The sequence below is a fragment of the Equus asinus genome, unplaced genomic scaffold (genome assembly GCF_041296235.1).
Source record: "Equus asinus isolate D_3611 breed Donkey unplaced genomic scaffold, EquAss-T2T_v2 contig_4, whole genome shotgun sequence".
Classification (NCBI taxonomy): domain Eukaryota; kingdom Metazoa; phylum Chordata; class Mammalia; order Perissodactyla; family Equidae; genus Equus; species Equus asinus.
This window is the reverse complement of record NW_027225071.1, coordinates 364,289-384,829: the sequence shown is the minus strand read 5'-3', so window position 1 is coordinate 384,829 and position 20,541 is coordinate 364,289. Positions and strand designations below refer to the sequence as shown.

The 20,541-nt window shown below is 54.1% G+C and overlaps 1 protein-coding gene across 7 annotated transcripts in view; it reads left to right on the top strand.

Moving 5' to 3' along the window:
* The window catches only part of LOC139043866 (serine/threonine-protein phosphatase 2A regulatory subunit B'' subunit beta-like), a 59,068-nt gene that overhangs the window by 4,352 nt on the left and 34,175 nt on the right, over nucleotides 1-20,541 (top strand). For 5 of the 7 annotated variants that reach the window (XM_070503632.1, XM_070503634.1, XM_070503635.1 and 2 more), the window contains exon 2: nucleotides 12,607-12,789. In XM_070503632.1, coding sequence (XP_070359733.1) covers nucleotides 12,607-12,789 — 183 coding nt within the window. Of the gene's footprint in view, nucleotides 1-12,606; nucleotides 12,790-20,261; nucleotides 20,421-20,541 lie in introns of all 7 variants that reach the window. The other 2 variants (XR_011500925.1, XR_011500926.1) reach the window with 1 other exon arrangement.

Below are 20,541 nucleotides of genomic sequence, written 5' to 3'. Positions count from 1 at the left end.
GAGTTAGTTTGAGGGACCCAGTCGTTTGGAAGCATCAGACAGCCCGTGATCCCCAGAGTCTGTCTGTGACTCGAGGGGTCTCTCCGTGGCATATCTTGTCCTCGCCTCAGCTCTGGGCCGGTGCTGGGGGCAGGGCCACAGGGCTTGGGGCCGGGGCTCCTGCTCCTGAACGCCTCACCTCTTGCAGTTAGACACCCGCACTTTTTCTGTAGGCCAGGACTTAACGTCCTGTTGTGGCCAAAAAAAATGACATCCAATCAGACCGGGCCATCTGGGGGAAAAAAAGACCTGCCTTCTGCTGATATTTTAATGGGAGTTTTTCTGGGATCATATCTCAGCTTTTACACAGCTTGGGAATTTTTCCTGTCTTGTGTCTTCCAACTTCTGAAGTTTTGTCTGCAGCTGGGGAAGGTGTGAGTCTGTCCCTAGATTTTAAGGAAAGTGCCTGCATTTGGAGACCCAGGAGTGGAATCTGCCCCACGCGGGTCCTGCTTTGACGATAGGAAAACAGATGTGGGGCAGTTAGGGTTTCTCCTGATGGTCCACTGGGCTGTGTGGGAGACCCGGAAATCCCTCCAGCCTCGCCCAGGATGGTCGTGCCTGGGGGCCCGGCTCCCCACAGAGCCCATGCAGGAAAGTCTGCATTGCTTTAGGGCTGCTGCTTATCAAATGAAAATCACTTTTTGGGAATCAAACTTTATGAATTCATTTCATGGGAAGTTGTTTCTTGTCACAGAAAACATGTCTCAACCTTGCTTCTCAGCCGTGACGATGTGCATTGCGTAACGTGAGTGCTCCCTGGGCTGCAGGCGGTGGACCAGTGGGTCTTTCTCATGGGGGTTGTGGGAGGAGCAGAAGGAGAGTTCTCCTGGCTCCTTTCATCCCAAGATGTTGGAGGGCGGATTCGGGACACAGCCTTGGGGGGGTCAGCAAACATCTTTGGGAGAGGCTGGGGGTAGAGGGAGAGGCTGGGGGTGGAGGGAGGGAGGTGGTGCTTCAGCCTGACGGCCACGCCACCCGCTCAGTGGGCCCCCCTGGCCCGGAGCAGAGGACCCTGGGGCACGGCTGTGCCGTCCACAGTGGAGCCATCCCTGCTCCCGCCTCCCATGTCCACCCGCCCACCCTGCCCAGGGATTCTCGGGCCTTCTGGGCGCCGAGCAGCGCCAACTCCCGGTGGTCACTGCAGGCTCTCTCAGGCCCAGGACATGCTCGGCTCACCCCGCTGGAAGGGGTCCTGAGCGTCCTGTACCCCGGGGGTCCCATCACCCACTCTCCACAAACAGGCTCAGGCACAGTTGACGGGCGCCTCTGCTCCTCCACTCTGTCACCTTGCTGTGGGCCCGGACACGCTGTCCAGCCTCCCTGCAGGGTCCTTCAGGGCACACAGACCCCGCTGAGCGTCATTCCAGACCCCAGTGTGGCCACCCCCTGGGGACAGTCCTGGACTCTGAGCTGACCTCCCCTCCCTGGGGTGACAGCGTGGCCTCCCAGCTCTGCCTGTCCCAGATGGCAAGTGGGCCACAGTCTGGGGTCCTAGTCTGGGTGGGGTCACAGTACCCTGCAGGAAGGGTCATGAATACCCCCTTTGATCCACATTCCCAGGACCCTGGCAGCTGGAAGCGGCCCCTCTGTCCACTCGGCTGTGGATGCAGGTTCCCCTCACAGGCCACTCCAGAGCCACACACACGCCCCCTTGGGAGCCCGTCCTGTGGGGCAGGTGCAGAGCCAGGCTGACAGTGTCCAGGCCGGGGACCCCGCTCAGCCGGGCTCCCCCGTCTGTGTCAGTGTTGGGAACACAGCTCTGCTCCCTCCTGTGAACGCGGCTGGCCCAGCAGCCTCCACAGTGAGCCCGGCCCCTCCTGTGCTGGAGGGAGATCCTTCGCACGAACCCGTGTGCAGGGCCTGGCTCCCCCGTTGTTGTCTTTGGCTCCCCTGTGTTAAACTTTGACCTCTGGCTCCCATCTGTCAGCGTGGAGTGTCGTTCACGCGTTTAGTTGGCGCACCTCCTGCCAGCTGGTGTGGAGGGTCCACGGGAGCCGAGGAGAAAGCTCGCGGCCCACAGGGGCCTCCTGTTGGGTGCAGCATCTTTGGGGCCTGGGCTCACCTGGAATCCACAGGCTGTCCCCCTGAGCTCCCTGGCCCCGTCCAGGGCCCTGTCCCGGCCTTGCTGCTGCATCCGGTCTCAGACGGGGCCGCCCAGGACGCTGCTGGGCTTGGCCGCTCCGGCCCAGCGTCCCTGCCTGGCCTGCTCTCATTCTGCCACCTGTGCCCTGTCCTGGCCCGTTGGAGTCGGAGGGACCCATCTGATGTCCCAGCACGTGCCGTCTGACCCCTCTGGGACCTGACCGTCCGAGGCTGGTGTTGGGAGGTGTGACCCCAGAGACACAGCTGGACGGATTTCTGCTGGGCTCCCCCACACCCTTCTGCGGGAGAAGAGATGCCTTTGCTTTATCCCAGGGCTTGGATTTTGGTCGTGGGGGCACCGCTCCGCCCCACTGTGTGTTCTGGGAGGCCCATGGGCGAGTCTGAGGTCCCAGGAGTGGGGTCGAGTCAGGGAGCAGGCGGCTGGGGCCCTCTACAGAAGTAGCTCTCCGTGAGGCCGTGCCCCTTGATCGGGGCTGCAGGGGGCCTGCGTGGGGCGGGGCGGGTGGGAGCCCAGGCAAGAGGCTTGGGGACCCGAATGCCCCTTGGTCGGCTGGTTGCCATTTTTTAAGAGGCCTGAGCCGTACTTTAGGACTCTCCTTTCACACACACACGTGTGTGTTTTTGCCACTTTTGTTCATTCCAGTCATCTGGCCGCGTCCCCTGGAGGTCGGGGAATGCGCCCCACGGTCCCTGCAGGACCTGCTGAGACCTGTTTTGCGGCCCAGGAGGTGGCCAGCCCCCAACGGCGTCCTGTGTGTTGGAAAAGAATGTGAGAGCTGCAGCTGTGCTGGGGCCGCATCTATTTCTGTCCCGGAGATTAAACTTGTAAATCTCCCGTGTCTGCAGCAGGCTGTTTGTTTCTCGTTGTCCGGTCAGCTCCGTCATCGCTCCGGGGAGCTGGGCCCGGCCTCCCTGGGGGCTGGACCTCTGCTTTTCCCTGCAGCGTCTGCCGTGTCCGTGTGGGGCTCCTGGGGCCGGCATCGGCCAGCTCTGAGGCATGTCGTTTCCCCTGGTCGCCTGCCCTGACGCGGTCCCTGTCTCTCTCTAGTACTGTCCACACCTCCACCTCTTGTGTGCACGTCAGTCCAGCCACCCCACGGCCCCTCTACCCTTTTCCGTCTTTTGAGAAGATGTTCACCCTCTGCACCCTTACGTCTTATGTGTGTCTCTTGTGAATAGACACGATTCTCTTTTTCCTTCTGATCTTCATCTTTTAACTGTGCCGTTTGTCTGTTTCCACGTGTTATGACTGTTCGTCCATCTTGGTTTATTTTCGTCCTGTCCTTTCTTGCCTCCTCTTTCTCTTTTCCTCTCCTACTTTGGAGTATTCCCTTGCTCCTAGCTGACTGCTCATCCTAGAAATGGCCACTACTGGATTTTTCCAGGTGAAAAATTAATACCTTTGCCTTCCAGCTCAAAACACTCAGATGGGGGCTGGCCCAGTGGCGCAGCAGTTAAGTGAGCATGTTCTGCTTCAGCGGCCCGGGGTTCACCAGTTCGGATCCCAGGTGCAGACATGGCACCACTTGGCAAGCCATGCTGTGGTAGGCGTCCCACATATAAAGTAGAGGAAGATGGGCACGGATGTTAGCTCAGGCCCAGTCTTCCTCAGCAAAAAGAGGAGGATCGGCAGATGCTCAGGGCTAATCTTCTTCAACAAAAAAAAACAAAACTCTCAGACACTTCCATTCCATGACCCCATTCATTTTATACTGCTGTTGTTGCCTTCGGAGGGTTTTTAAAAAGAAATAAAATCGCCGCCTTATGATGATTCACACAGTCAGCGTGTTGAGATTTGCCCCCCATACGCCCCTTTCCTGCATCTCCGACCTGCGTCAGGAGCACTTGGCTTCTGCCTGACGCACGGTCCCCCGCACATCCTGGACCAGCGTCTGCTGACAGTGGCAGGCTCGCTTTTGCTTTTCTTCCGTTTTGGTCTCAAACTGTCTCCATGTTGGTTTTGTGTGGCAGACACCTCCCGGGAGGTGGCGTTTGGGCGAAAGGGCAGCCGCTCTCCTCCAGCTCTGGCCCCTGCATTTCTGTCGAGAAGCTGGCTGCAGGGCTCCTGGGTCGCTCCTTTGGAGACGGTCCCCTTTTCTGTTCCGTTCCGTCTCCTTGTGGCAGGTTCTGAGGATCTGCCGCTGTCTTGGGTGTTGTCCCGTCTCGTCGTCCGGTGTGCAGTGTGGGTCGCTCCAAGGACTCCTGCTTGGGGTTCCTTGGGCCTCGGGTCTCAGGATGTGTCTCCAGCTCTGCAGCTGCAGGCTCAGCACCTGCGTCTCCTCCCTCCCGGGGCACGAGTCCCTCCCAGCTGTGCTGCTCTGCTCTCCAACCCAGAAAGCAAGTGTGTTTCCTGTTCTTCTGGACGTTTTATTTGGGGCTGTCTTAAGTCTCCTCACTCTTGCATCTTCAAGCCTCTCCCTGTCTTGATATATGAAGCGTGTCGGCTCTCATTCTCAACAACGTCAGAGTCCGGAGTCTTCGCCAGCCCAGCTGCTCCCTGCTTGCTGGCTCTCCCCCATGGTGCCTTCCTTTCATGTGTGTTTGTGCATTTTGATCATGAACGCCTCACTTTCCTTGGAACTTGGGGCGTTTTCTGAGTCCCGAGTTGAGGATGGTTCACCTCAGCACATCTTGCTGCTTCCGGGCACTGCTGATCTGTGGCAGCCTGACGTCGTCGGCTGGAGGGTTTGGGGACCAGGCACAGGATGTACATTTGGTTTGCACACTTGACTGGGAGTCTGCTGTGAGCTCTCGGGAGCTTTGCCACCACCCCTGCCCGCAGCCCCTTGATGCAGCACCAGCTTTCAGGCCTATGATTGTCCTTTCCTTCCTGGGGTCAGAGGTTGGTGGGGATTTATTTCCACTTCATTCTTCTCGCTGCAGGGGCAGCCCCCAGGATCCCGCTCAGGGGGCAGCCTCCGTCGAGGATGCTGGATGTTGCCTCCTGTCCCCGAGCTCTGCAACACTGTGAGGTGACGGTCACTTCACCCCCTTGAGTGCACTCCCTGAAGGCAGCGCCTGTCCAGCCTCTCCTGGCCTCGCTGGGTGCCCCTTCCCAGCGTCCGTGCCCTGAGAGTCCTTCCTCTCTTGCCAGTCCGTGAGGCACTCAGGAAGATGTTTGTCAAGTGCTCTCCCCAGCATTTCCAGCTGCCTTCCTCAGAAGGGCTGGTCCGGGTACCTGGGTCTTGACAGGGCCGCAGAAAGAGCACACATGTTAGCATTTACTTCTCCCTGAGTCGATCCTGCAAGTCCAGCACCAGAACTGGGTCATCCAGTGTTGCGCTGTGCCTCAGGGAGTGAGTTGGTGGGAGACGCTTGCTTCCCCATGAGTGTGAGAGACATGGAAGGTTCCAGGCTGGGAGAGACTCACTGTGGACAGAGGGAAACAGAGTCATGTGGCCAAGTTCTCTGAGGTAGCAGCTTTCCGAACACAGCGAAAGGTGTTTTCCTTTCAGGGGAGCTCTTTGGGATGTGCGTTCCATCACTGCATATTGCTGGGGGCCTGCTCTGTGCCAGGCACTGGAGGGTAGCTGCACCTTCTAGTTGGGATGACAGAAAAGCCTACAGAGCCTGACTGGGATGACAGTACCTGTGAAGGGGCGGCAGGTGGGGTGGGATGTGTGTTCTGTCAGGGATGACCTTGTGACCTGGGGTGAGGTTCCTGTGAAGGGGCGGCAGGTGGGGTGGGATGTGTGTTCTGTCAGGGATGACCTCGTGACCTGGGGTGATGGTTCCTATGAGGGGGCTGCAGGTGAGGTGGGATGTGTGGTGTGTAGGATGACCTTGTGACCTGGGGTGATGGCTCCTGTGAAGGGGCAGCAGGTAGGGTGGGATGTTTGTCCTGTCAGGGATGACCTTGTGACCTGGGGTAACGGTTACTATGAGGGGGCGGCAGGTGGGGTGGGATGTGTGGTGTGTCAGGGATGACCTTGTGACCTGGGGTGATGGTTGGTGTGAGGGGACGGCAGGTGGGAGTGGGCTCAGGCGGGGGGTGTTGTGTTGTCTATTGATGACATGCTAGTGGCAGGTGGGATCTGATCATGGTCTTAGATGAGGTAAGGCAGTGTTTGTGGGGCGCCTGGGAACAGTAGGCACAAAGGCCCTGAGGTGGGCAGTGACAGGGGCAGTCATTAGCGCCTCCACACACCCGCTGTGCCCCAGGGAGCTGTGGTGCAGTGGTTCTCAAACTCCTGACCCAGGGGACCGTCCTCCTGTACCAGCGTGTTGGTGGAAGGGACGTGTGGCACCCTCAAGGGAAGCCCTCCTGCTGGCAGCAGCCAGTGTGGCCATGCGGGGTGTCTGCAGGGCGCTGTCAAGAGCACCAAAGACCTGTGGTTGTGTCTTTGCCCCTAAGTTTGTAGCTGTCTCCCTTCCTCCCTCCCTCCATCTGCCAAATTCCCCCCAAATTCCCCCCGTCCGCATGGCTCTGACCACAGGGGCCGTCTCTCACTGCGCAGCCCATGTGGGCGTCCTCCCTCCACCATGGTCAAGCTCCCCAGGCAGTAAGCTCGCTCGTGTCCCACTCTGCTCGTCCTGTGCCGCTGTCCAGAAGGTCATGTCTCATGGAGCTATGCGTGTGTCCTCGGGGCCAGGCCTCAGGGCCCGGAGCAGAGGAAGACAGGAGCTCTGCTGTGTTCCAGGGTCAGAAGGACCCGGGCTGCCGCACGAGGCGAGGGGTTCCTGGAGATCAGCGAGCTGTGTGTCCACCCCCAGGAACAGACACACGAGCTGAGGCAGAGACAGGCCCTCGCGTGGCAGCCCTGGGCGTGGAGGCCTCATGCGTGTGTGTGCGTCTGTGTGTGTGTCTCCATCGCGACCAGCAGGCCCTTCCCCGCCAGTCCTGACTGGGAGGCCCATTTGGCTGTTGGGCCCCATCCCCTTCCTGTTCCTGCCCCTGGAGACAAGCGGACCAGCAGACGGTGGGGGATGGAGAAGGAGGAACAGGTGACTGAGCCGGTGCCATCGCTGTCGTGGGAATCTCTGCGCCATGTGCTCAGGAAGCGGGTAGAAACCGTCAGATGTGGTTCATCCCGTGCAGTGTGAATACTGCCTCCTAGAGTGCTCAGTCTTTGCAGCTTCGGAAGACACGTTGGCGCGTCTCCACCCACAGAGGTTTGGTGAACTTGCTCCTGACGCGTGGTTTCTGCCCCTTGCGAGGCCCACACAGGACCTGGGGCTCCCCGTGCCCTTGGCCCAGGCTGGCCCCTCTGCCCGGGTGGCCCATCAGCTTCTCCCTCTCGGACTGCGGCCGAGCCTGCATCACGGGGGCCCGGTGTCCATCCTCCTTGGAACTGGCCCCCCATGTCCTTCTCTATACCTCTGGCCTCTCCTGTTGTCCGAGGCCTCCCCGCCCAGCAGGGCCATGGGAGGGTCGATGGGCCACTGTACAGACCTCAGACGTTGTCCCCGTGGTGCCGGTCGTTCTGAGTTCGTGAGCACAGGGCACGTGCTCAGATGTCATAAAGTAGCTCCCAGTGCTGCCTTGGACCATCTGTTAGACCAACGAGAGAATGAAGCCGACTACAAACGTGATCTAAAAACTCCCGTGTGGTGACAGACGTCACAAAGTAAATAAAAAGACGTGGGGCCTGGGGACGGAGGACAAAACTCACAAAGCCGAAGACACGTGCCGCCCTGGGAATGGTCAGAGGAGGAACAGAAATGACGGCACAGCGTGGAGTAGAGAAGGGGCAGGGAAGATGGTGTCCTTGCCTTTTAGACAAATGAGGAGATGCTCCACCTGGTTCAGAGTACGGTGGGGGTGGAGCATGATGCCTGTGTGGTGTCTTAGTTCCCCCAGACGGCGGAACCTCAGTTTGACAGCGCCCTCTGCTGACGGGGCAGGAGGGAATGCGGTGTCGGAGATGGTGGTGGCCCCCGGAGCTCCTCCCGCAGGAGCACGTGGACGAGCCACACTCTTGCGGTGCTGAGGCCGTGCCGGCTGCCTCCCTGTGCTCCCATTCAGATTGGGGCCTTTGTAAGCTTCTTGCACTCGCTCACCTTTAAACAACGCAGGACAGGCGCCTAGCCCGTGGTGGGGACCGCCCACCTTTAGGACTGTGGTGTGTGCAGACACCAGCACCAGGGACACCAGGCCCCCAAAGCCCCCTCAGGAGGTGCTTGCATGTATCCTCACGCCTAGGACAGGAGCCACGAGCACTCGCTGCTGCTGCTGCTGCTCCACAAAGGGGCATGCTGGCCTCCCGCCCTCCCCTCACGTGTGGTGGCGGCCGGGTCACCGCGAGGTCACCAGGGCACAAAGGCCACGTTACTTCCCCAGGCAGAGCCGCCAGGACCCCAGGGCAAAGCCTTGCTCGCGGATCCCAGCCTGGATTCGCATCTGCGTAGACTGCGGATTCATGAGGAGGTCTGGTCGCCACGCGTGACTTGTGCAGATGAAGACAGACTTCCTCGTGAGTGTCCAGCGAGGTTCCAGAGCTGTCGCTTGGCAGCCCTTGGGCAGGAAATGTCCCTATGTCTCCACAGGAGGGGGGCACAGATAGTGGGCGTGAGCGACACAGGGCCTGACACCACATGTCCAGGACGCCCCAGTGAGCCCACCCCGCTGCTTTCAGGGCTTCGTGTGGTGGAGTCAGCATCACGCCGTCGCCAGCTGGAGTGTGCCTGTGGCCATCCAGGGGGAGGAGGGCACCCATGGGGACGCTCGGGCCAGCCAGGGGGGCGAGGGTGAGCCTCGTGGTGGATTGCTGTGCACTGACAGCCGCAGGAAGATTTGATTTAAGTTCTTTGTCACGTTCTGTCCATTTTGTCAAAGTCCATTTCTCAGGACCGGCCTGAGTATTAACTGTGTAACGGGTCTGGCAGAAGCCGGCTGACACGGTGACAGCAACCTCGTTTTCAGGAATCACACCTGGTCGTAGGCGAGAGGCCGAGCAGTGTGTCTGCATGGAGGCGTAGCAGCGCTGTCATCCCTCTTCCTTGTCCTTTCCCAGGTGACCAGGTGCGCGGCCTCCTAGCGCTGACCAGCAGCGAACGACGTCCCTGTGACTTAGCAGCCCAGGGGTCTGTGTCAGCCCAGCCATGGACTGGGGAGAAGGCACATGGTTGACAACGGCTCCAGAACCAGCCCAGGGGCAGCCACCCCACAGTGTAGGTGCCCTGCCCTCTGCCTGGAGCGCCAGACTCCTTGTGCCTCAGTTTTCCCACCGTGAATACAGGATGCTGGTGGCACGTCAGTCACAGATTGTCCTGAACGCGGCAGTTGAGTGAGATGGCTCATGGGAAGATGTGGTCGGTGCTCAGGAAACACCAACACCGTATTGCACAAAGGTACAAGGGCAGCGACTGTGGCCGACAGCTCAGGGCATTGGGCTCGCAATTCATTCCGCCTCGCGGGAGAGAAGAAAAGAGAAAGACGGGAAAACGGAACCACCGCCACAAGGCAAGGAAACAGGCACTCAGGGGCCTGCCCCGGGGGCACAGCAGTTAAGTTTACAGGCTCCGCTTCGGTGGCCTGGGGTTCGCGGGTTCGGATCCCAGGCGCAGACCTAGCACCGCTCGTCAAGTCACGCTGAGGCGGCCTCCTTCATATGAAGTAGTAGACGATTGGGACAGATGTTAGCTCAGTAACAGTCTTCCTCACAAAAAATTAAAAAAATGAAAAATGGCCCTCAGTCTTTGTTCCAGAAATCGAGGGGAAAAGTTATCTTCCTCAAAGCGAATCGTGGGCACCCCCAGCAGATCTGTTGAACCGAACCCTCTCCTTCCAAGGAGGCAGCTCTGGGTGTGGCTTCCCCTCCCGCCTGTCCCTGGGCCACGGTGGGTGTGGTTTTGGCTCAGTGCTGCTGTGCAGGGCTGTCACATCAGGACTCAGTGATTCTGACACTGTAACCCAATCCCCGTGGAACAGGACATCCCGGGCTGGGAGGAGGGGGATCAGCCTGTGTCCCTGGGTGCTGACTCGGGCCGAGTCTCGTGAAGGGTGGGCCCGAGGTCATCGTCCAGCCTTTGCTCTGCTCTGAGGCTTAGTCCACAGTGTGGTCCTCGTGCTTCCCACCGTCCATGGCAGATCCACCTCGCTCAGCACAGCCGGCCTGCAATAGGTGCCGGAACCTCAGGGCCGCCCTTTGCAGCCTCTCCTTTCTGATCACCGTGCCGTCCACATCTGCCTCTCGGCTCTCAGCACTGAGGTGACCCTGCGTCAAACCCCTGACTGTTTTATTTGCCCTGTTGTGATCACAGGGCTCATTGTCGTGCGTCTGCAGGCTCTCCCCATAGCCCCCCAGTACAGCAGACTCAGGACAGCAACACCTCTGGACGTGTTGCTGTCGTCTGTGGGTCACGTCAGTGGGGCAGGACAGAAAGCGTTTACAAGTGACTCCTCCTCCTAGTGCTGGAGGGAAAACAGACAGGTGACACAGGGCGTCCCGGGACATGACTGAGGGGACGCGAGGCCGTCCCGAGATGTGACTGAAGGGGACATGGGGCCATGCTGAGACGTGACTGAGGGGATGCGGGGCCACCCTGAGACATGACTGAGGGGGACATGGGCCCCTCCCGAGACGTGAGTGAGGGGGACGAGGGACCGTCCCGGGACGTGAGTGAGGGGATGCAGGGCCGTTCTGAGACGTGACTGAGGGGGACGTGGGGCCATCCTGAGACGTGACTGAGGGGACGTGGGGGGCCATCCCAAGACATGAGTGAGGGGGACGTGGGGCCATCCCGAGACGTGACTGAGAGAACATGGGCCGTCCCTGAGATGGACTGATGGACTGAGGAGGACACTAGCCGGTCCCAGAGGCTGCAGCTGGGTGGTGAAGAGGCCCCCGTTGCAGGACGAGATGTGTAGGACACCCGCAGGTTTCAGTGGGGAGCCGTGTTGACTGTGTATCCTGGTGGCAAATTGGTAGTGCTGTTGGTGTCTGGTGTTCCAGCCCCTGGTCCCTGTGGCATGAGGCGGTGGCTGCATGAGCTGTGCTCTGTCACTCGGCCTTGGGGAGGGTGGCTGACATGTGAGTGCCCCGTGGCGCATGGAGGGGACCCCCCACCTGGGCGTTCGGGCCTGCTGGCGGTGCCATTCCTCTGGGTAAGAACCACGCTGTGCCCGGTCACTGGGCCGGCCCTGAACCCTCTGTGGTGTTTCCTCGGCCTGCTGTGTTGTGTGTGTGTCTCCTGCACGCTCAGGGTCTGCAGGTCCTATGTGGTCCCGTGGTGTCCCGTGTGCATTGGGTTCCCCAGACCTTGTTGAGTTGGGGACCCTCACAGTGCACTCTCCTGACCATCTGCCCACTCCCGGCCCCATCAGCCCCCGTGGCCTCAGGCATTGGGTTTTTGCTGCTCAGTCCAGTCCTTCCCCAGTAGGACGCTGGGCTGTTCCTGCCTCCTGAGACTGTGGCCTCGTGTCCCCAGCCCTAGAGAATGTAGGGTGTAGACCGGAGATGCGTCCATGGGCCAGACTGTGCCTCCCCGTCACTGCCCGTCGAGGCCGACCGGGTGCCTGGTCCTCGGCGGCCGTCTACGACCCGGCTCCCAGGAGCTGTTTCTGGCCCCAGAAGGCCTCTCCTGAGTCAGCAGGGAGATGCTGCTGAGTCCTGCTGGGCGACCGTGCCCACCGTAGTGGGAACAGCGAGCCTCATGGGCTCGGCCTCAGAGGAGATTCAGAGCCTCTCCCCCCTCGGTGCTGCAGACCTGGCCTGGGGCCAACTTTCGGCAGTCATTCCTTAACCGGGTCCACTGAACAGCTCTTTCTGCTTGGGGGCATTTTAAACAACCGTGTTTTATATACAGAGTCCCCCCTTCCGCCTGTAACGACAGCCCCACAGCAGGTCAGCTCCCTGAATCCCCGAGGGCACGTCCCGACACCACTGTGTCTTGGAAAGCATGTCAGGAGGTCAAACTTCTCCGAAGTAGTTGCTGCTGAAGGTGCTGGCTTCACTTGGGGTGGCTCAGCTGCCGTTCTGCCTTCTGGCGAGAAAGAGGCTGCAGGGCCAGATCCTTTCCCGGAGGGCCATCCCAGGTCAGGTGACAGACGTACGTCCCATTCTCCGGGAGGCACACGTGGGAACCAGCGACTGCAGGTGTGGGCCCCAAAGAGAGGCCACACCTGTCCTGGCTGTGAGCGAGCGCCATTGACGGCCCGCCTGGAGGACCCTGACCCCAGGAGGACTGCGGGGCAGGCTCCCCACAAGGACCTGTGCCAGCCTCCCTGGCAGCCTGGGCCGTCAGCTGTCACTGTTGCGGGGTCACACTGAGGCAGGGCTGGGGGAGGCTCAGCAGTGTGGATCAGTGGTATGTGACGCTCTCTTGTGGTGTGTGACCTTTCGGATGCGGGTGGCCTCATGGCTGGAGTTGGCCCCCAGGATTGTCTGGCGTTCTGTGCACATTGGGGTTCCGTGGCCCCGTGCGCTCACTTTGAGAACGGTGCCGCCCCTGTCTGTTACGGGTTCATGTGAGGACGATGTTTCCTGTTCCCAAGTCCTCACCACCTGTCTCATTTCTCAGGTCCAGACAAAGGAGGAGCCCCTGCCACCAGCCAGCAGCCAGAGCATCCCCACCTTCTACTTCCCCCGAGGCCGTCCGCAGGGGACAGTGAACGTCGATGCCGTCATCGCCAAGATTGAGCGGACCTTCGCCCAGTTTCCGCACGAGAGAGCCACCATGGAGGACATGGGCAAGGTGGCCAAGGTGGGTGCCCTGCGTGCTGCCTCTGGGCAGCACCACGTTCACGGGTTGGTGCTTGTGTTCTGTTTTCAGGATCTGAAACACAGTGGAGACTCTGTATTAACGGTTGTGCCAAATATTGAAGACAGACATGCCTGTGCGTTGTTGCCCTCCCAGATGGAGCAGCGTTCACCTTTGCATTTTTTAAGCAACTGATCCCCTGAGGTCCAGCCTGGGCCTTCCTCTCCGCCCTCCTGCCCCGTGTCTCTCCCTGTGTAGGGTGGGTGCTAGTGGACCCACAGTCCATGCGCAGCAACATGTCGATTTTGAACTTAGCCTAACACATGATCCCCCGTGCATTGTCTCACCATTTGGTTTTGAAATTCGGTGGCATGTCTCCAGGCCATCCATGTTGACATGTGTAGACACACGTAGACGAGCACAATCGTGGTTTCCCACATCGCCTCAGCCGCGTGGGAAGGCTCCCGTGTAGCCGGCGGCTGGCACGGCCCCTCCTGGGTGCTGGCGTTGACGCGTCCCGCTCCCCCATGGATCGGGCTGCCTTGGGCTGTGCTCCTGAGCTCCGCCTTCAGGCCGCATTGGGGTGCTTGTGCTTCCCCTTTGCCCCTGTGCTTCCGGGGTGCTTTCTCTCTCTTTCTTCATCCCCACCCTCCCCTCTGGAATGTCTCTTCCTATTCTGGATGCTGACCCTCCGTCCATGTGTGTTGTGAGCAGGTTCTGTTCCACCTGCTGAATGGTTCACGTGCTTCCTTTTGCTTGCAGTTTTTAGGGCTTGTCCTCTTTTCTTGTTGGAACTGCTTTATTGAGATATAACTCTCGGACCACAGTTCACCCATTTAAAACGTACAACTCAGCACAATGCAGTGTATGCCCGGAGTTGTGCAGCCATCATCGTAGTCAACTGGAGGACATTTTTGTCACCCCCTAAAAGAAACCCTGTACCCTTTAGCTGTCATCCCCCCTCCCCCACCCCCAACTAATCCACTTCCTGTCTCTGTAGGTTCGAGTATCCTGGACATCTTATGTAAACAGATCCATACCATGTGTGGCTTTTTGTGTCTGCCTTCTTTCCCTCAGCACACAGCCAGACCCGGGCGACACTGGGGGCTCGGCTCCAGGCCCCCACAACAAAGTGAATGTCACCATAAAGCAAGTCACACGAATTGTTTGGTTTCCGAGTGCAGATAAAAGTTAGGTTTATGCTATGCTGTAGTCTAAGTGGGTGATAGCATTATGACTAAAGAAAAGTGCATACCCTAATTAAAAAATACCATATTGCTAAAAAATGCTAACCAGCACCTGAGCCTTCAGCAAGTCATCTTCTCTTTGCTGGTGGAGCATCTGGTGAAAAACGCAATAAAGCAAAGCGCGGTAAAGCGAGGAGCAATAAAGGAAGTGCTTTATTGCAAAATAAAGCAAAAATACAAGTGAGCCTGTGTTTTCAAGGTTCGTCTGTATTGGGGCGTGTGTCAGTGGCACGTCCTTTCAGCGTCCCGTTGTGCATTTATCCATTCATCAACTGATGGACGTCTGGGTTGGCCCACCTTTGGGCTGTGGTGCACAGGGCTGCTGGAACACGCGTGTGCGAGTCTTGGTGTGCAGGTGTAGGGTTCTCTCAGATATACACACCTAGGAGTGGAATTGCTGGGACACATGGCGACACCATGTTTAACGCTTTGAGGAGCCACAAGACCATTTCCCAAAGCAGCTGCCCCATTTTGCATTCCCACCGGCAGCGTAGGAGGGTTCCGATCTCTCACACCCTCGCCAGCACTTGTGTCTTGCTGATTGTAGACAGCGTGTCCTAGGGGGCACGAAGTGTCTCCTGGTGGTTTTGACTCGCATTTCCCTGAAGACTGTCATGTTGAGCAGCTTTTCATCTGCTTATTGGCTATTTGTGCATCTTCTTTGTAGAAATGTTTGTTTAGATCCTGTGCCCGTTCTTTAACTGGATTGTCACTTTATTGTCCAATTGTAAGAGTTCTTTATATATTCTAGATTCAAGTCCCTTATCCAATACTTGGTGTGCATTTTTTCCCATTCTCTGAGTTGTTTTTTCTTTTTTTTAATTATATGTACTCAGCACCTGAAAAACTGAGAATTGACCTGAGTCTTTTTTAACCTTTTCTTTTTTGCTGAGGAAGACTGGACCTGAGCTAACATCTGTGCCAGTCTTCCTCTATTTTGGATGTGGGCTGCTGCAACAGCATGGCTTGTTGAGCGGTGTGTAAGTCTGTGCCCAGGATCTGAACCCACCAACACTGGGCCACTGAAGCAGAGTGTGCAAACTTAACTACTGTACCACCAGGCTGACCCCTTTTTTCAGTTTTTGATAGTCTTCCATGATGCCAAAAAGTTTTTGTTTGTTTGATAAAGTTCACTTTATCTGTTTTTTCATTTGTTGCCCGTACTTTTGCTGTCATATCCAAGAAATCATTGCCAGATGCAAGGTCATGAAGATTTGCTTTTGTTTTTTCCTGAGAGTTTCTAGTTTCGGCCTTTACGTCTAGGTCTTTGATCCATTTTGAGTTAATTTTTGAATATAGTGATGCAGCGGTCAAACTCCATTTTTTACGTCTGGAAATCCAGTTGTCTCAGCACCAAGGCTGAAGAGACCATTCTTTCCCCGTCCAGCGGCCCTGGCCCCCTTGTTGAAAATCAGTTCCCCATAAATATGAGGGTTTAGTACTGGATTCTGATTCTAGCCCTTGACCTGTCCTTGTGTCTTTATGCCAGTTCCACCCTGTCTTGATTACTGCTGCTTTGTAGTCGGTTTTGAAATGGGACGTGTGAGTCCCTTCTCAAGCTTGTTTTGGCTCTCCGTGGACCCTTGCAACTCCTTATGGATTTTAGGGTCAGCTTGTCAGTTTCTGCAGAGACGCCAGCTGGGGTTCTGCTGGGCTCGCGTTGACTCTGTAGATCGGTGTGGGGAGTATGGCCGTCTTACTACTGTCTTCTCATCCGTGTACATAGGACGTCTTCCACTCATTTAGGTCTTAGTTTCTTTCGAAGATGTTTTGTAGTTTTCAAGTATAAGTTTTGCACATCTTCTGTTAAATTTGTTCTGAAGCATTTTATTCTTTTTGATGCTATTATAACTGGAATGCTTCTCTGAATTTTATTTTCAGCTTGTTCATTGCAAGTGTATAAAAATGCAATTAATTCCTGTGTACTGATCTTGTATCCTGCAGTCCTCTGAACTCATTTATTCGTTCTAATAGTGTTTTAGCGTATTCCTTAGGATTTTGTGTGTACATGATCATGTTACCTGCGGCTAGAAATAGTTTCGCTTCTTCCTTCCCGGTGTGGATCTGTTATTTCCTCGTCGCGCCCGACTGCTCTGGGAAGAACCTGTAGCGTGGTGTGGTGTTGATGTCCGAGAGTGGAGGTTCTTGATCCTGCCCTTGGGAAAAGCATCCAGTCCTTCACCGCTAAGCATGCTGTGAGCGTGGGTTTTCACAGATACCCTTTATCGGGTTGGGGACCTTCCTTTCCATTCCTGGTTTGGTCAGCGTTTTTATCAAGAAAAGATGTTAGCTTGGTCGGATGTTTTTCCTGTGTCTGTTGAGAGGCCCGTGTGGTTTGGTTCTTTATTCTATGGATGAGGTGCATTACGTGAGTTGGTTTTTCCAATGTTAAACCAACCTTGCGTTCTGGAGCAAATCCCACTTGGCCATCGTGTGTGGTCCTTTTTCTGCGTGGCTGGATTTCACTGGCTGGTATTCTGTGGATGGTTTTTGTGTCCGTATCCAGAAGAGATACTGGCTGGCAGTTTTCCTGTGATTCCTGTGTCTGGTTTTGGTATTAGGGTAACACTGGTCCAAGAGGAAGATCGGAAGTGTCCCCTTCTCTTCTGTTAGAGATCGCCTTTTTAAAGTATGTTTTTAAATTTTGTTTTATAAGTATGTAAAAACGTACATGGTTCCAAGGTCAAAACTCACAAACCAGATATATTCCCATAAGTCCAGAGTCTACCCCTGTCTGTTCAACTCTGCTCTCTTCCTCCCCCATAAGTAACAGTTTTCATAAATTTGGCTTATCCTTTATTTTTTAATATGAGCAAATACCTACAAATATACATCTGTGTATGTACACACATATTTAATTTCTTCCCTTTCTTGGATGAGAAGTAGCATGCTGTTCTATGCTTGGGTGTGTTCTCTCTGAACATTATGGGTGGCGATCACTCCCCATTGGCGAGGTGGTCCTCGCTTTGCATGTTCGTGTGGGAGCATGAAAGTGACCCCACGAGCTGAAACCTGTGTAGCTTTTCTACTTCTTTGGCGGCTTTCTCCGGGCACGGTTGCTGGGCGAGAAGCAGTGGGTGTCTGCTGTGGACAGTTTGGTGAGCTCCAGTGGGCCTGTCAAGCCGTCAGCACAGTCAGCATGATGAGCGTCTCCACTGGCCCCTAAACTCTGCTTCATTCTCATCCCTCCCGCCCCCAGCCCCAGGCTCCCTGTGGTCACTATTGATTAGGGATTTCTAGAATTGTACATAAACTAAATCATACTGCAGATACTTTCATTCTTTTTATGGTGGTAAAATTCACATAAAGTTCCACCAGCATTTTAACCATTTTAAGATGTACAATTCAGGGGCCTTTATTTCATAGACAGTGTTGCACAACCATTACCACTGTCTGGTTCCCGAACATTCACATCCCCCTACAAGGGAATCCCGGGTTCTGTAGCAGTCACTCCCCATTCCCCACGCCCAGCCCCTGGCAACCATGAGTCCCCTTTCTGTCTGTGGATTGGCCTGTTGTGTTTCAAAAAGATCTGGGCAAAAGTTTTGATACAAATGAAAATAAAACCAAACCCACCTTCCCTAAGCGTCATTTTTTAAGAACAGCCAGAGAAGTGTGATGGTTTGGTGCCTAAGCTTCCTTTCCTGCTGAAATTCTCATCCAGCCTGGCACCAACCTGAAGGAAATCACCTCACTCCTCATGCTCATCGCCCTTCCCTCTTGGGACCTGGGACCTTCCTCCCAGGACCGTGGGGTTAGGGGCTAATAATGGAAGTGAAGTCACTTAGAAAACACAGAAAAGCAACTTTAGGAGATATGTCACTTCAGGTAATCTAATCCCATCCATCAAACAAAATCTGCAAGTGTTTGGTGGTGAGGATGTGGTCTATTTTCCAGAAATCACAGACAGCTTATATTGATTCCTGTGAAAACTTTTTCACCTCCTGTACAAGCTCCCATCCAACCCAAGTACGTTTCTTAAGTAGTCTCAACAGAAAAACTAACCTGAGAATGATTTAACGGGACTTTCAATTCTAAAAGATCCAGTGTCAAACGCTTTATGATCAACTTCCTTTGGCACCGCAGAGCCCACGGCCTCAGCACGCTCTCCCGGCTGCATCCTCTCTCTCATTGCCTTCTTCACAGCAGCGAGGCGACCCCCATCTGCGATCCCAGCATCATCATGTTTTGGTTCACTCGCTATACCCGAGACAACTTTTTCCTACAAAGAGAAATTATGACATTTACTAAAGCAACTCATTACCATCTTATAAGAAAAATGAATAAAGCATGCCTAAAATATTTCACACATCCATCTTATGCTTATCAAGTTCCTAGTATGTGCTAAACATGCTGGGGGTCAAAGGTAAAGGACAAAGTTCCTGCCCTCAAGGAGTTAGTTGTGGTTGTCGTTTAATGTAAACAAAGATAGGACCCTTCAACATGTCTAAAAACTGATGGAAAAGAGAGAACAAGGCTAACTGATGGGATGAGAGGTCAATGAATAAGAGATCTGGGGGAATGGTTCCAAAGTATAGATAAAAGATTAGTTTGATTTTAACTGTTCAGTAGTCTTAACGGTGGCCTATAAAATAATGTAGGAGAGAAACACTGGTGGTAAGGGGCAGAATTACAAGGCTCCGACATAATGCTGTCTTGACACAGCCGTTATCTGCGTCACTGATGGTGTTATGTCCCCAGGACTAAGCACCCGATAAGAAATGCGCACGGCAGGTCCAAATGTCCCAGCATCCTTCCTGTTTAACAGACTTGAAATTCATTCAATCAATCTCGTCACTGTCCTCAGGGCCTTTGTCATTAGTAAGACATTACTAACGTCTTACTAAGACATTACTTCATTAGTAAAATAAGGAGACTTCATTAGTAAAACAATCCTACAATAATCCTTTAATACTCTAACATCTTAAACTCCTAAGACAGAATTCAAAACAGAGTTTTTATTTGGATTACACAGCATAATAAAGTACCAGTTTAGAAACCTGATTTTACAACCAGAGGCATTTTTCTAAAATCTAAAAGAAAAAGTGGCAGGGCTCCAAGCTGGCTTGAGAAGTAGCAATTCTGAACCAAAAGCTTGGAGTTAAAATATTTTGGGAAAAAAATTAGTACAAATAGATAAGAATGGAATCTATCATGTCAACAAAGCCAATTTTACAGAGAAAATAGGAAATTTTACATGATAAAATTTGGGAAGAAGAGAGAGAGTCTAAGAGTCATTGTTCCTCTTTTCTACTTAAAAAGTTCTTTCATTTTGAAATATATCACGCACAAGAGTATAGAAAGCAGAGATGGCATAACCTGTGGGTTAAGAACATGGGTTCTGGAATGAGAAACCCAGCTCCACCCTGGGCACGTGCTCGAGTCTTCCTGGCCTCAGATTCCCCACCCGGGGATAACGGCACCCACCTCACAGGACTGTTGTGAGGATTAACTGAGTCAATGTGTGTGAGGGCCTGGGAAGCATAGTTGGCACATTATATAAATTATGTACTACTGCTATTATTACTGCAAAACAATGTATAGGTACAGTTTAAAGAATAAAACACACTGGTACATACCGTTACTTAGCAACTCAGAAGCTCTCAGGAGGACCAAATCCAATCTCAGCCCCACCTCCCCCGCCAGAAATAACCATCCTGAATTTTGTGTTGACCTTTCCTCACTCTTCAAGACAATCAGGACATTGTAATAGATGACACGTTTTGTGAAATGAAAAACCTGAAGCTAAATGTTTCTAAAGCTTAAATTCATTAAAGTAAAAGTCTATATTAGAAATCCACAAATTTACCTGAAACACATCTTTGCTCGTATTGCTGGCTTTCTCCCATCCACACTCCTCAAGTATGGTCAGATTGTTGAATTTCTGGCGTAGATCCTGTATCTGTTAATAAATGAAGCACAAGTTTATCAGATTAATGCTAACCATATTAAATTTACAAATTAATGCCCAAAAGCTTCAAACAAATTGACAACGACTTGGACTGGTGACATAAAATTAGACTGTCATTGTCAATTTTGTATTCAAATGAATTCTTATGGTAAAATTGTTCATTGTTATTTTATGTTAAAAATCTACATAAAGGATGTCATATGTGAATAACTCCCAAACTATTTTGATGACTAAAATGGTAGGAGAGATATCCTAAATTATACAGTGTGAACACAATCTCTCCGTTTTTTTTTTGTTTTTTTGTTTTTTTTTTACAGTTTATTTATCCCTTCTCCTACTGAGGAGCATATCCATTGCTTCCAAGTCTTGGCAATTATGAACAATGCTGCTATAAACATCTGTGCACATGTTTGTCTGGACACAGGTTTTCAGCTCATTTGGGCAAACACCAAGGAGCGTGACTGCAGCATCGTATGGTAAGACTCTGTTTAGTTTTGTAAGAAACTGCCAAACTGTCTTCCAAAGTGGCTGCACCATTTTGCACCCCCACCAGCTATGAATGAGTGCTCCTGTTGCTCCACATCCTCACCAACATCC